This window comes from Carlito syrichta, unplaced genomic scaffold (genome assembly GCF_000164805.1).
Source record: "Carlito syrichta isolate Samal-C Ts95f unplaced genomic scaffold, Tarsius_syrichta-2.0.1 Scaffold303144, whole genome shotgun sequence".
Classification (NCBI taxonomy): Eukaryota; Metazoa; Chordata; class Mammalia; order Primates; family Tarsiidae; genus Carlito; species Carlito syrichta.
The window spans coordinates 154,819-171,491 of NW_007247240.1; the positions used below are offsets into that span (position 1 = coordinate 154,819).

A 16,673-nucleotide genomic window follows, 5' to 3' on the forward strand; every position below is an offset into this window, starting at 1 on the left:
CAAGGCAGGAGGATTCCTTGAGCCTAGGCATTTGAGACCAACCTGAGTAACATAGTGAAACTTCATCTCTTAAAAAAAAGAAAAATTGGCCAGACATAGTAGCACACACCTGTAGTCCCTACACAAGAGGCTGAGGCAGAAGGATTGCCTGATTCCAGGAGGTTGAAGCTGCAGTAAACCATGCCCATGCCACAACACTTCAGCCTGGGAAACAGAGTAAGACCCCAACTCAAAAAAAAGGAAGAAAAATGGAAAAGAAAGCAAAGAAAACAGAAGTAGGAAGTTATAAAGGAAAAAGAACTTTATAAAAGCTATTATTGATATTTACAAAGAGAAAATAAGATCATGATGCCATAAAAAAAAAAACTCTTGGGTATTAAAAATCATCATAGCAGGAGTGGAAATCCAATAGAAACATACAAGATAATAAATTTACCCCCCCCAGTGCACCTTTTCTCCAGAAGATGTCTAATGAATCACCTACTAAGTTAATAAATTAATTCAAAGAAAGTCTTGATATCCAGGAAACTGATGATCTCACCCTGCAAAAACTGAAGGGACATCCCCCCGCCCCCACTCAGGATGAGAATAGGGAGGCTCCAGGGTGGCAGATGTGGCCAGATGCAAAGCACCTCTTGTCCACGCTGGATTAAGTCAGCGACTCCAGGGAGATACACAGTTGGGAATAAAATTTCCAGTAACTGGAAATTAACTCTTGCTTGAAATCATGCTGTGTCTCAAGCAACTAGAAGAAAGCCAAGTTGATATAGTCTGGAAAAGTATGCTTTAAAAAAGCCTCAGAAGTGACTTTCTTTTTTTGTTGTTGTTTTGTGTTTAGAGATTTTTAATATTTTTCACACAAATAATATATAAACATACAAAAATAAATAAAACATTTAAAATTTTACAGTACCTTAAAAGTACAGTACTACAGTATAGTACAACAGCTAGCATACATGAACTAGCATTGAGTGAATAGGCCAGAAGAGTTACTGACTGGAGTGGCAAGTGGAGGTGGAAGATAGTGGATCTGAAGGATCGTCAGCAATAGGAGACAGAGGGCAAGCTGCAGTTTCACTCACAACTGATGTTGATGGCACAGATTCTGGCTCCTTCATGTATTCAATTCTATCTACCCTCTTAAAAAATGATTCAGTGACGTCTGGGTAGTAGCTCTGTTTTTCCCGTCATAGATGACACAGTAGCACTGGAATGCAAAAGTAACTTTAATGCTGACAAAGACATTTGTGAAAAACATGGGTCTATAAAATGGGAAGGAAAAATATTAAGACCTATCTCAGACTTGTTATTAGGTTTAAGTGAGTTGATAGATGTAAAGCACTTAGAATAACCCCAGGCACAGACTAAGTATGACAAGGATATTAGTAATTATTATTATTGTTATTCAGGTTATTAAACTCGAGGTAGACTTCATGGTTCCACCAATTAGAATATTTATGTGTTATCTTGGAATACTTATGTGGACTCTAAACTTGTATCTTCATGTGTAAAATGTGCATGGCAGTGGTTCCCACAGCATAAGTTAATTCTGAACATTGAATTAAATGAGACAACAATGCTCAGCACCTAGCAAAGTAAGAACTCCATAAATGTTAGACTCCGATGTTAATCATTTGTGTTTTTCATGGGAAATAACAGTATTTTAAAATTTCAAAAAAAACCTCTCCATCATTAAATAATTTTTTTGTTTTTAGATATTTTTATATCATTACAACCATGCTGTTTGTGTTACTTTGTACTGTTTTCATAAACATTTGACATTTCCACATCATCATCTTAAGCACCTGCCAAGCACATCATCAGAATCATTAAAAATAAAATTCTAAGCCAGGTTCGGTGGCTCAGCCTGTAATCCTGTGCCTTTGGGAGGCTGAGGTGAGTGGATTGCCTGAGCCCATGGGTTCGAGACCTGCCTGGGCAACTTGATGAGACATCATCTCTACAATAAATTTTTAAAAAAATTAGCCTGGTGTGGTAGCACGCACCTATAGTTCCAGCTACTTGGAAGGCTGAGGCGGAAGGATCGCCGGCATCCAGCAGGTCGAGGCTGCGGTGGCCGGGAGCGGCCACTGCACTCCAGTCTGGCGAGAGAGAGAGACTCCATCTCAAAACAAATAAAAATAAAATAAAATAAAATACTAAAACATTTGTGGGACATACAGATAGTTTTTAGTTTGGCTCTCAAGAAAAGATTGGAATGAACATCATTGTGGTTTGGGATTTGGGCTTCTACTATTTCTCAAGTGCCTTCACAGGAGAAGTGTAAACAAATATTCTATTATCTCACACATTCCCTTCATGGCCGGTTCCCAGGCTCCATGGTCACTGTGAGGTTGAGGACATTTCAGCTTCCTTGACATATTTGGCTCCAGTAATAAAACCAAAAAGATATTCAAATCAAATAGGGACTGATGGTTTTGAAAGTGGGTATTTTCAAAAATTGCTCTAAAAACTGAAAATCTATTCTATTCAAAATAGATTATGGTATTATTAGAATATTATTTTAATATTTCATAGAATATTTTTTCTGTTCTAAAGTTCTATTTACTGCTACTCAGTTTCCTCTCCCACTCTTCATTTGCACCTCATCCCTCAACGCGGCTTAAAGTTTGCTGACTATTTATGCACATACTAGAAAGGTTGCAATTTTGCTTTGTAGCAACCTTCAAAATCATGTTAATCTTACCATTTTGCTAAGTCATTCAACCCCAAAAATGAAGGATTTAGACTGAGGATAATTCCTGCAATTAGCATATTCTTTCTTAGGCCCAATGATGAGGCCTCTGGGGAAGGGGAGACATGGATCTCTTGCATAGGTGCTGATCTTTCCCTCAAAGGCTTTGGAGTCAGACCTCAGCACTACTCATTATTCACTGCATAATTGTATTAGAGGTGCCAGTCCTTGCCTTCCACTAACTTTCCAAGGGGTTTGTGGTAATTTGTCACATCAGCAATAAAAAGTTAATAAGTCTTCTGATGTAAATATGATCATCTAAGGGATGTAGATAGTTGTGTCTCCCTCTCTGACCACAGCCTGGGAGAGCTCTCCAATTTTATGAACTCACAAGTTTAGATTGGGTCCATCTGGATAATCAAAACAATCTCCCCATCTCAAGATCTCGAACTTAATCACAGCTACAATATGTTGCCATGTTGAGCAATATATTTATAAATTCCAGGGATTAGGATTTGGGGGATATTATACTGCTTACCAATGGGGGAATCCCTGACCCAAACTGAACCGAGCATATCATCTCTCTGGATTATCTCATTTGGATGAAGGTACTTGAGTGAATTGGACTGGCTTAAGAGAGAGAGAAAGAGAACAGTAATTGATGTCCTTCGATAGGGGGTGATAGGGTTACCTTCAGACATTCCAAATGTTGTTCCAGGTCTACCATGGCCCTCTGATACTGCAACACTGATACCCTGCTCTACCCACTTGCTCATCTATACTTCTAGAAGGTAGGGCAAGGAGTAAGAGTAGAGTACTTGCTGATGGTATTAAGAAAGCTCTCCTGACAATATGGAGTTTGTACCAAAGGGTTTTTCGTAGCTCATGGAGTCATGTGTTCATGAAGGAATGGAAGCTCATAAGTGGGTACCATTTGGGCCTTGAAAACAATGTGACAGTGGCTATAGTTCCCTGAAATGCTGTGTCTACAGGTGTGGGAGAAGAGTAAACAGGATATAGTATAGAAAAGGGTATTAGCAGGAAAAAATATATTGTTTCCTTGTCTGTGCTATTGATTCTACCCATACCTCTCAGTTCTACTCTTCTTGATAAATCTTAATCAAATATTTTTCTTTCATGGCCTTCTTGCCTCTCAAAATAGAATTCACTCCTTTAATTTAGACAAAAGTCTGAGCACTCACTCTGTGCCAGGCATTATTGCGCCATTCATTGTGCCAAGAATGAACAATGAAAAGACAGGATAGTGTTTTCCTCTTTTGAATTCTACACTCAAATTCTCTCCTAGTATTGCCCACTTCCTGCCTCACATGAAGGTTCTCTGTCTTGTCAGCCTGGCCACTGCTGACCCACTGCTAATCTGTAAACCCTTAAAGAGGAGCCACTGGATCTTCTGCATTATAGACTTCCTCCTAGTTAGCACAGTGTCTGACCTAACAGAAATGAGCACAAGAATTTGACAATCATTTATTAAATCCTACTGCATATATGGTATTCCATTTAGTTGAGAATATAAATGAAATTAAGAAGACCTCTGACCAGAAATTTCCAGTAAAACTGGAGAGTTATCTTTACACTAAATACAGAGAGCAACAACAGGGAACAGGCAATACCAATACCACAGAAGGAATGCTAGTGCTACAGTGATTCAGAGAAGAGAAGCTACACTATGAGATGGAGTTAACATATCTCCACGGGGAGGGCCTTGTCTTTAGTCTCAAAGTTGGGTAGCATCCAAGTAGGATAGAGGGACAAAAAAGGAGAGAAAGAACATGGGGATCCAGGGCTTGAGTGAGGTATGGAATTCTCTTTGGGCAACAATGGAGATACAAGCTTCTGAAGAACATAGGTCCTGATTTGGAGAATTGGGAGGGGTAAGGTGGGTGAGAAATTTAAACCCAGATGATGAAGCTTTGAATTCTACACGACAGATCTGGAACTTTCTTCTTTCCTTCATACCTTTTTAAACTGGAAGCAACTAAAATCACAGGTCCTACCTTGCCTCTCCTGAGTGAATGTTTCCCAGCTCTGGTGCGAATCTCAGGGATTCCATCACTAAAGTTCACTGACAGTCATGCAATAGTCATGAACTTGTTTGTTCAGCATTCTCGAGAAATATATGCTTTATGTTAACTTGTTCATGTTCAACAGAATACATCTAATTAAATGATTGACAGTATAATTTTAATGCCTCCAAATGGATAAACGAAAACTCAAACTCTTATTCTCTGAAAGCCATATGCATACTAGTTACATCAATCAGAGGACAATAGAAATGACCCAGTTAGGATATTTCTGAATTTTCCAGGATTATTTAAAGTCCACCTCCAACACCTGCTCCCCTACAACACCTCCTCTGAGTCCTTCATTCAGAACAACACCTCCTTCTCAGCTCCCAAGCACTAAACTATCCCTGTGATAGGGCCCTTCCCAGTCAGACTGATATGTAACTTTGGTTGCTTGTGCCTTTACCCCATAAACTATGAGCTTTATTTTGTGAATCATAATTGTAGCTAATATTTATTGAGAATTCTCCTGCTTCCCAAGCTGTATGATAAATGTGGATTATACTTCATTTATACACCAAGAGTCCTTAATGTAGTGCTACTATACACCCTCATCTTATGAGAAAACTAAGGCAAAGTGCTGTAAATAATACTTTGAAGTTCACATAGCAGGTAAGGGAAGTTGGCCTGATCCCAAAGCCCATGCCATGACCACTGCCCATACTGCCTCTTGGTACAGGTAGAGTTGGGCTCTTATTCATCACTGCACCCTACTGGACCCAGCTGGTCTCAATCCTCCTGCCTCGGCTGAGAGTCTGGCACAGGGAGGTGCTCAGTCAATGCTGATTGGTATTGGATGGAGCAGAAATACCAGTCTCATTGAGCACATTGTGACTGATTGGGTGTCTGAAGAGGAGAGGGGTAGATCTAACATGGTCCTCTTGCTCCTAGCTCTTTCTGTCTTACTTCATTTGTCCTGCTTCCTTACTCCTTCTTCTTCCTAACTAGACTCATGTGGAATCAAAGTTGGTGCTTACTGTAGACAACAGGAAAACAGACCTCTGAATGACATATGTGAGAATGAGAGAAATGTGGAATTTAAGGTGGTGGGGGGTAAAGAGAAAGAGAGAATTTGATTAAATTTTATGTGTAGGGAAATATTTGACTGAATGAAAACAAATGTAATCGGACATTGGCATGTCACAGAGTCAAGGTTTTGAGTATTGATTCAGTTTCCTTTTCTTTCTGATTTGACTTAATCTGAAAATAAGCAGATGAGTGTGGCTTAAAGACCTAGATCACATGTGGAATTGACGTCACTCAAGCAAATAAAAGATCTGTGCAATATATCTGGTAGATGCTCTTGAGAAGGGACGAATTTCACAAGAACTCACCGGTCTCAGGTCTACAGAGAAGACAGAAACAACATGAGCACTGCAGGAAAGGTAAGCAAAAGAATAGTACTGTTGGAAATATATTCCCACCACTACAATAAAGGGATAGAGTGTTTGATGAATAATTTTAAGTTTATATCTAAATTAGAAATGATGCACTGAAATACAATATGGGATATATGCTATAATTTATAAAGTATACTGAACTACAGTGGAAATGAAACTATTCCTAAATAACTTTAACAAGAATGTACATAGAATCTTTGTTAAAGGCTTTATTTCCCATTTCCTACATTAAATGAATTTGCAGTAAAGTGATAGTTTATACAAGCTAAACATGACTTGGTGTTATAAATCTCAAGTTAGAAAATATCTAATCAAGAAGATATCTTTATATTAAGAAAGGATAATTTAAATGTTATTCTGGTAATTATATTATTTTTATGAACACAGCTAAGTTAAGTCTGACAAAAGTTTTATGAGAGGAATTCAATTCAGGAGACTTTAAAATATCCTTTTAACCTTACTATAAAATCTCTTACAAAAATGCATATTGATCTCACAGCATCAGAATATTCATGGTTAAACAAGACAACATCAACATGCAAATTCTGATTAAAATAACACAATTCAAGCAATTTCCGCAGACATCCTATAGAACAGTATCTATAAAAGTCAACACAATTTTACAGAAAATTAATAGTAATACAATTTGAATCACTTATCAGCACTAGAAGTTCAAATGTCTGGTTTTAGATCTTCTATTAAATTTATATATGTGTGTTCAATATGTTTACAGGTGAACAGAAATGCGTGTTGTTGTCAGTCAATATAATCAGTTTATGGTTTCTGAGGATTTTTTTAATTTTTGCTTTTTAACTCAGCGTCTTACTCTGTCACCAAGGCTGGAGTGTAGTGGCATGATCATGAGTCACCACAGCTCACCTGACCTACTGGACTCGGGCAATTCTTCTACCTCGGTCTCTCGAGTAGCTGAGACTACAGGTGCATGCCACACACCCAGCTAATTTTTTCATTTTTTCTAGAGACAAAGTCTCACTATGTTGCCCAGGCTGGTCTCAAACCCCTGGCTCAAGCAGTCCTCCTGCCTCAGCCTCCCATGGTCCTGGGATTCCAAGCATGAGCCCACACACCTGGCCAATTCTTGTTTCTAATCGTTTGAGTACAAAAGACCATGGCAAACATTTTCAGTCTTTTTATGTTTGCTTGGAGTGGATCACACAGGAAAAGATCCTGCTATGATAACACAACTTAAAAGTTCTAAGGTTTCTGTACATGCTGTGACAAAACAGACTCTGAGAAATCAGAGGTTAGCCAGTTGTCAGTGTTCTTATTCCACTTCATTTATTTTCATTCATTACTGATTCGTGTTTGCCTCTCTGATGAAAAATAATTAGGAGAAAGAACAATTAAATTTGCCAGAACTAAGTTTACAGGCAATAATGAGTTCAAAAAACTAAAAGAAATAGTGAGTTTATAGAGCAAAGGGTAAACAAATTGTATCATGAAAGCAATAAATGATGCAATAGGCAAACAACCCCACCCCCGTCAAGTCAAAGCCTATTTAAACAGCATTTTATTTATGTTTGCCCTCTCTGCGTTGTATTTTCCTAAATGCTAAATGCCAATAGTATTAACACCAACTTTATAAGGTGATTGTGGGAATCTAATAATAATACTGTAAAGCAATTAGAATAGTACCTGATACACAGAAATTAGCCGATAAATGCAAGTCATTGTTATTCTTGTTGTCATTTAACTTTTCGTTAACTTCTTACTACCATGGTATAGTGAAAATGTAAGATTGAATTGATCTTTATTGTCTGGACAGCCAGCTTTGAACTTTGGGAAAATTATTCAATCCCTGGTCAATTGATCTTCATGTTTTTCATCTATTTTTTTAAAAAGGCCACTAATTCAATACTACTGGCCTGGGGCATCCTTCTCAGGTTTAATGGGAAAGCATGGACTCATCTCACACGGGTCACAGTGTGCCTGCCCCATCATAGGCACTAGGTTTTCAGGACCCTCCTTGGTACATTGTTCCAAATTCTTCTCATATTTATGTTTGCATTGACCATGTCAAACATTCTGAAATGTGAATTTGAAAAATAAATAACGAAAGTGAATTGTCAGAAGAATAAATATCAACTGAATTTTTAATCTTACTGGCATGTAAGTCAGTTCTCTCTAGAAAGAGTTCTGTTAACTATATGGATGACCTTTAAGGTCATAAGGATAAGGATGCTAGCCAGAAATTCAAACACACAGTCTTCCAGTTTTGAAATATATATGTGTGGGTTTCAGTGCACCCACACACACACACATGCACATACACACACACACACCACTCACTCTCACCTCTGTAATTTTTGACTCAAATCTAATCTTTAAGGAGTCTCTACACATAAATGAGATAACAAAGTTTCAAATGTGTGATGCAAACAAGTAGCACACAGAGGCGGTGGAGAAAGAAAATCAAAGGAGAATAGGCAAACAGAGAAAGAGAAAGCGCCCAAGGGAGGAAAACAAGTATGTAACTGTTACTGTTGTCAGTTCCTTTGGTCAGAAATTGAGTCAGAAAGCATTGGATTTTATATGAACAAACATGAATTCGGTCAACAAAATAGGGGTGACTTAGAACTACATGTACCTGCCAATTGTGGGTAAACACATTAGGAAATATCAGGAATAAACACTTTGGAGAAAAAACCAACATAGAGATGACCTAAACGAATATATTTCATTTGATCTCAATGTCTTAGCATTATTAATTCTGCTTCTCCCTCCTTGTATTATTATTGCTTATTTTTAAAAACAACAAAGTTATATGTAAACCAGAGTTGCTTACTTTCATGGAGTATTTGTTAGGTACCAGACATGGGGCTAGATGTTGCATGTAGGAAGATGAAAAGACACACTCCCTAGCCTCAAGAGTAGGGAAACACTGGTCTCATCTCTGCTTGATTTTTCAGGTAATAAAATGCAAAGCAGCTGTGCTGTGGGAGGCCAAGCAACCCTTTTCTATTGAGGAGGTGGAGGTTGCACCCCCGAAGGCCCATGAAGTTCGCATTAAGGTGAAACATGTTTTTCTATTTCTATTTAATTTTAGGTTTAAAAAATTTAGGTAACATTAAAAATAGAAACCACCAAAATTCCATTACAAGCCACTTTTTATATGATCATCACGACAATGGAATTACATCTGTTGTCAGGGAATGGTATAAATATAAATTGTTAAATTAAAAAGAAATTTTACCTGATTTAAGAACAGCATATTCCCAGTAAAATAACAAAGAATGCATGTGTTTGTACAAAAAAAGTGCAAAGAGATATCAAGATTTCAAAATCAATTAGCATTAGTTTATTTCTTGTTGTTACTATACAATTTCTACTTCGATATAAAAGAAACATGCATTCTTGTATCCTTTATTTTATTATTATTTTTTAGATTCAAGGGGTATACATGCATGTTTGTTATACAGACATATTGTGTACTGGTGATGACTGAGTCTTAGGGTAGCCCATTCCTCAGAAAGTGAACATTGTGCCCATAAGTCGTTTCTGAACTGTAACCCCTTCCCACCTTATTAGTGTCCCCAGAGTCTATTATTTCCATCTTGTGACCATTTAGCTCCCACATATGAGTGAGAACATGCGGTGTCTGGTTTTCTATTTCTGAGTCAGTTTGTTTAGGTTGGTGATCTCCAACTCGGTTGGTGATTTGCAACTCGATCCATTTTGCTGCAGAGGAAATGATTTCATTCTTTTTATGATTGTGCAGTATTCCGTGGTGTATATACATCACATTTCCCCCTTTATTTTATTTTTAAAATGTGGGTTACAAGTCAGGATTAGGTACATAAGTGGTCTACGTACAGGCGAAATTCAGGCCTTCATTGGTCCTCACTTTCTCTGGTATACCACAGTTTCATTATCCACTGATCGGTTAATGAGAGTTTTTGCTGATTCTACATCTTTGCAATTGTGAATTGTGTGCGGTGAACAAGAGGGTGCAGGTGTCTTTTTTTACAACAACCTCTGTTCCTTTGGGTAGATAACTAGTAGTGGGATTGTTGAATCAAATGATAGATCTACTTTTAGTTCTTTGAGTAATCTCTATACCCACTTTCCATATAGGTTGTACTAATTTATACTCCTACTAAGTGTCCCCTCTTCTCCATAGCCACACCAGCTTCTATTGTATTTTTATTTTTTAATAATGGCCATTCTGACTGGTATAAGGTGATATCTCATTGTGCTTTTAATTTTCATTTCCCTGATATGAGTGATTTTGAACGTTTTTTTCATGTTTGTTGGCCATTTGTACATCTTCTTTTGGGAGATATCTGTTCATGTCATTTGCCTGTTTTTTCGTTTGTGTATTTGTCTTTTTGTTTGTTTATAAGATGTGGGGTAAAATTCAGGATTAGGTACATAAGTTATCATCATACAGGTGAAGATTGGGCCTTCCATTGATCCTCACTTTGCCTGATTTGGAATCGGGTGCGCTTATCGATGTTAAGTGACTCCACAACCCTCCCCTGTCATTGTCCTGCTACTGCCAATTTCTTTCTTGTATGTACTATGATAAATGTTCAGAATCCACTTATAAGTGAGAACATGTGATACTCAGTTCTTTGTTTTTGTGATAGATCACTGAATATGATAGGCTTTAAATCTATCCAAGTTGTAGCAAATTTTATAATTTTGTCCGTCTTTATGGCTGTGTAATATTCTGTTGTGTATATATAATCACATTTTTTTTAATCCAGTCCACTTTTGATGGGCAGCATAGTTGGTTCCATGTTTTTACTATTGTGAATAGTGTGGCAATAAACATGAATGCAGAAGTATCTTTTCTGCAGAATGATTTTGGTTCCTCCGGGTATATTCCCAATAGGGGGATTACGGCATTTGCCCATTTTGAATGGAGTTATTTGCTTTTTTTCTTGCTAATTTGTTTGAGTTCTTTGTAGATTTTCAATATTAGTCCTTTCTGTGGATTATTTCTTTGGCTGTGCAGAAGCATTTTAGTTTAATTAAGTCCTGCTTATTTATTGTTGTTTTAATTACATTTCCTTTGAGATTTTAGCCATAAATTCTTTGTATAGACCAATGTCCATAAGAGTTTTTCCTAGGTTTTCTTCTAGGATTTTTATGGTCTCACATCTGCCATTTAAGTCTTTAATCCCTCTGGAGATAATTTTTGTGTATGGAGTGAGACAGGACTCAATCTCATTTTTCTGCATGTAGCTACCCAATTTTCCCAGAACCATTTGTTGAATAGGATGTCCTTTCTCTGGTGTATGTTTTGTCTGCTTTGTCAAATATCAGTTGGTTGTAAGTCTTTGGGTTTATTTCCGGATTCTCTATTCTATTTTATTGGTCCTTGTGTCTGCTGTTATCCCAACACCATGCTGTTTTGATTCCTACAGTCTTGCAATATAATTTGAAGTCAGGTAAGATGACACCTCCAGCTTTGTTTGCTTAGGATTGCTTTGGCTCATCTGTTTCTTTATTGGTTTCATATGAATTTTAGGGTTTTCTTCTAATCTGAAAAATGATGTGGTAGTTTGATAAGGATTGCATGAATCTGAAAATTGAATTGGGAAATACGGGCATACAAATAATATTGATTCTTCCAATTCCTAAGCAAAGGATGTTTCTCCATTTGTTTGTATCCTCTGCAGTTTCTTTCATCAGAGTTTTGTAGTTATCCCTATAGAGGTCTTTCGCCTCCTTGGTTAAATCTATTCCTAGGTATTTTAGCTTTGTGGCTGCTATTATAAATAAAATTGAGTTCTTGATTTGATTTTCAACTTGGTCACTATTGATGTGTAGCAGTGCTACTGATTTTTGAGTGTTGATTTTTTTATCCTGAAACTTTACTGATTCCTTTTTAAAGTCCAGGAGTCTTTGGTGGAGTCTTTAGGGCTCTGTAATAAGATCGTATTTCCAGCATACAGAGATAGTTTGATTTCTTTTTTTCTAACTTAGAAACCTTTATTTCTTTTCTTGCCTGATTGCTATTGCTGTTCTGACTAAAACTTCTTTGTATATTGTCTAAGACAAGTATTTCAGGAACAGTTATTTCATAGATTATTCTGTTTACTTCAGAAAAGGAAGACAGAGGAAGGTATTAGATGGAATATCCTTGGGGATAAATGGAATCTTTTGTATTTGGGAAGAGTAGGAATAACTAGTAAAACCCTTGAAAACTTGTAGAAGCACAATTTCAAAAAACTGTATATGTTAAATTTATCTGAGGGTCATAATCTTTCTGAATCTTCTCTCTACCCTATAGATGGTGGCTGCAGGAATCTGCCGCTCAGATGACCATGTGGTTAGTGGCAACCTGGTGATCCCTTTTCCGGTGGTTTTAGGTCATGAGGCAGCTGGCATCGTGGAGAGTGTTGGAGAAGGAGTGACTACAGTCAAACCAGGTACAAAATTCACACTCAGGAAATGTGAAAACTAGAAAGGCAGAGAGAGAGAGAGAGTGAGCACCAGCTAGTGTATTCACAACATAATTGCTTTTATTTTAGTGTTGCAGAGCACTGTCTTCTGACAGGGCCTTAATAGATCCAGTAATGGAAGAAGAGAGAAAATGTAAGACTCAGACCTGAGTCTCCAGATCAGTGTGTGGAAAGTGTACTGGGTTCACCAAATGGGTCCAGATGGCTATGACTGAATCCACATAGTGTTTCTTAGGGGGCACATGGAAATTGTTCACCAATTTCCTCTTCCAATGTGGCCTTGCTTCTTAAACATGGAATGAATGAAACAAACTAGATGAAAGGAAGTGAAAGAAACATAGCAGAAGACAACAACCATATACAATGGTTATTTTATTACCTCCAGCCCTGGTTAAATGTGAGTGGTAACAGATTACTAATTATTTAATCTTAAGTATTTATTTACCTTACTTTTATTGTATGTTGTATATCAATATAAATATTTTTAGAGGTAAAATGTGAATAAATAGGAAATTTCCATACTACATCTCCACATAAACTTGATTTATAAAATGTTATGAACCTCATGCCATAAGAGATAAGATAGACAAGTGGGACCTCATTAAATTGACAAGCTTCTGCAAAGTCAAAGAAATCGTCAAGAGAGCGGAGAGACAGCCCACAGACTGGGGAAAAAAAAACATTTGCCAATTGTATATCTGACAAAGGCCTAACATCTAAGATATACAAGGAACTCAAAGGTGCCAAAAAGAAAAAAAACAAACAGCCCCATTACAAAGTAGGCAAAAGATATGAATAGACACGTCAAAAGAAGACATTCAAGCAAACAACAGATACATGAAAAAATGTTCAGCCTCACTAGTCATCAAAGAAATGCAAATTAAAACTACACTGAGATACCACCTAACTCCATTCAGGATGGTCATCATCAATAACTCAAAAAACAACAAATTCTGGAGAGGATTTGGGGGAAAGGGTACACTTCCACACTATTAATAGGAGTGTAAACTACTACAACCTCTCTGGAAAACAGTTTGGCAATTCCTGAAAGATTAAAAATTGACTTTCCATATGACCCCACAATCCCTCTACTGGGAATATACCCAGAGGAACTCAAATCACTCTATGAAAAAGATACCTGCACACGCATGTTTATTGGAGCATTATTTACAATAGCAAAAACATGGAACCAACCATGCTGTCCATCGAAAGAGGACTGGATTTTTTTTTTAATGTGGTGCATATACACTATGGAATATTATGCAGTTATAAAGAAGGGCAAAATTATTAGTATTGCAACAACTTGGATGGACTTAGAGACTACAATACTGAGTGCTCTATCACAGAAAGAAAGAACTGAGACCACATGTTCTCACTCATAAGTGGACCTTGAACAATTCTCATAATACTCTAAGAAAGGAATTGGCAGTAGTTGAAAACTGGCAGGGTGGAAAGCAGGATTGGCAATAGTGGGAAACTGCCAGGGAAGGGGGGAGGCACACCTCATCAGTAAGGGTACCTGCATAATCAACATTTGTACACCTAACCCTGAATTATACCCCACATCTTCAAAGTTAAAAATTAAAAAAATGTTATGGGCCAATCATTACTCTTGGTCTTGTGGGATAGGTAGCATAGATGATTAAAACTTAAAATTATGTTTAATTCTAAAAAATCACTTTAGACTGTGATTTGACCTCCTCCCTTACCAAATACTGATATAAACTGTGAGCAGAAAATAATAAACTGTTAATTTAAGTTTCAGCTCTTGCTATTTTCTAGTGTTAGAATTAAATTAATAATAAAATGACACCTTAACTTTTTATCCCTGAACCATCCACCATAGCAGGAAAAGTAGACAATTCACAAAGTATTAAATGAAGACATTGGAAAGTCAGTTCTTAACCTGCAAAAAGGAGCCTAACTCATTATTGAGGGCTGAAGCTTGTAGAGGAATTTCTTGAATTCTTCTTGGTCCCATTTTTGTTAGTTTTCCTCATAAAAGAGCTAAGATTTTTTAAATATCATTCACTTTGCAATAAAGATAAGCACAGTCACTTTGAGAAGCCAAGGATTGGTTATCAAAATTCTAAATTTTATAATAATTCAAAGTCCTACAAAACACCAAATGTCCCCAGCATCGAGTGGAACTATCATAGCCCATTTTCAACTGAAATTTAGGTTTACACTTAAAGTGAGAATTTTTAAGATTTAATTAGCTAGGGATTAAATGAGATGTGTGTGAAGCTCCCGGGAGAAATGAAGGCATTCAATAAAAATTAACTGTTAATACAGTGGAAATAATTTTAATATTTCACATTGTTTTCCACATTTGTATTTCCTCTTTGGGAATCTTCAGCCTCATATAAACCCAAGCCAATGACAATGCCGGTAGGTAATGACCAATGACACAGCTGTGATTGGATCCTATTTCTTGGAGACTTTTCAAAGATTCATGCCTCTAATCTATACATGTAAATTTTATGTTCTTGCTCTATTAATTCCTGGATGATAATTTAAGAAGAATTTGCTTTATCCTCCTCCAGGTGATAAAGTCATTCCGCTCTTTTTGCCTCAGTGTGGAAAATGCAGAATTTGTAAGAACCCGGAAAGCAACTACTGCTTGAGAAACATGTAGGTTTCAGATCCTCTCTTTGTGCAGTCACTGAGTTTACATATGAGTTATGTTCCTGTCTCATGCCCTTGCATGTCTGTGTTTTGCACTCCCCCAGTCTGACGCCTCGGGGAACCATGCAGGATGGTACCAGCAGGTTCACCTGCAGAGGGAAGAGCCTTCACCACTTCCTGGGCATCAGTACCTTCTCCCAGTACACAGTGGTAGATGAAATCGCAGTGGCCAAAATTGATGCAGCTTCACCATTGGAGAAGGTCTGCCTCATTGGCTGTGGATTTACAACTGGTTATGGGTCTGCAGTCAAAGTGGCCAAGGTAGGAATGACAATGGGTGATAAAACCAGTCACACTCAGACTCAGGAACAGAAAGGGAAGCAATTTTTCCCAAGAATCAGAGTTTATTTTCCATAGATTTGGGATCTCAATTATGCATATAAACACAGCCTCAGAAAAAATTGAGAGAGGAAGTATCCTTCTTTTTATGAAACCGAGATCCAGAACCATTAAGCTATTTGCCCAAAATCTCACTCTGGTTAGTAACAGAGCTGAGAATGAAATATTCTTCTCAAACCTCCTGCTGAATCTTAAATCACAGTATAATTACTAGCATTTTAAAATCACAATTGTAGGCCTTCTATTTTTAAGACATAAATTACTATTGTACCCCAAAGCATTGAGTAACATACAGTAAATGAATGAGTGCATAAACATCCTTAAGGGAATATAACAATAAGATGACCTGGGACAAGATGAGCATTTTGCCCCCAGTGAAGGCTGACTACAGGAGATTAGGTTTAGTCAACAGCCCCTAGCCTACTTAAACAATTCACAGCATACCTCTTTCAAATTTATGTAACTTTAGCACTTAGTCCCTTTGGCAGTTTCCTTGTCTGTTGGGAGCCAACATCTATAGCTACATGGCTGAGACCTGTAAAGGCCCATCTGGAAGATCGCCTCTGACATAGGATATCAGTTATACCTATAATATTGGCGTGTGATTAGTGACCAGTGTGTATACATGGCAGTAAAACTTATAAGTAAATGTCAATACACCTGATGGAAAGTGCATAGCAGAATTATTTCTCTCTGTCTTTCTAAGTTTTACTTCTTTATAGATATTTTTTAACTTCTATTTCCTGGTAGACTGGTTAGTCAGCTTTGGAAAGCTGTTTCCCCTAGGGCCAAGATTAGAAACTAAATTACCATGATAGTTTTGTCGCCCTGCCCCTAGCCAGGCAGAACGTTTTCTTTTGTTTCGTTAATTACCGAAACTCTGTATGCTTCAGCCCATGGCCGCCATCTTGGCAGCCATGCATTTCCTTGTTCAAGAGTGTGACAGCTACTATTTGATTTTTAGAGTAGACTTGTTAGAATAAAATATATACACATACACTCATAGTTGCATAAATTTACGCTTGCTGTTTTT

The 16,673-nt window shown here is 37.3% G+C and overlaps 1 protein-coding gene across 1 annotated transcript in view; it reads left to right on the forward strand.

Moving 5' to 3' along the window:
• The first annotated feature begins 6,045 nt into the window (after positions 1 to 6,045).
• LOC103260222 (alcohol dehydrogenase 1C) overlaps positions 6,046 to 16,673 on the forward strand; it is a 92,931-nt gene continuing 82,303 nt past the window's right edge. The window contains exons 1-5 of the mRNA XM_008057864.2: positions 6,046 to 6,164; positions 9,110 to 9,211; positions 12,442 to 12,580; positions 15,160 to 15,247; positions 15,346 to 15,562. Of these exons, the coding sequence (XP_008056055.2) occupies positions 6,147 to 6,164; positions 9,110 to 9,211; positions 12,442 to 12,580; positions 15,160 to 15,247; positions 15,346 to 15,562 (564 nt within the window). The 5' untranslated portion in view covers positions 6,046 to 6,146. The remainder of the gene's footprint in view (positions 6,165 to 9,109; positions 9,212 to 12,441; positions 12,581 to 15,159; positions 15,248 to 15,345; positions 15,563 to 16,673) is intronic.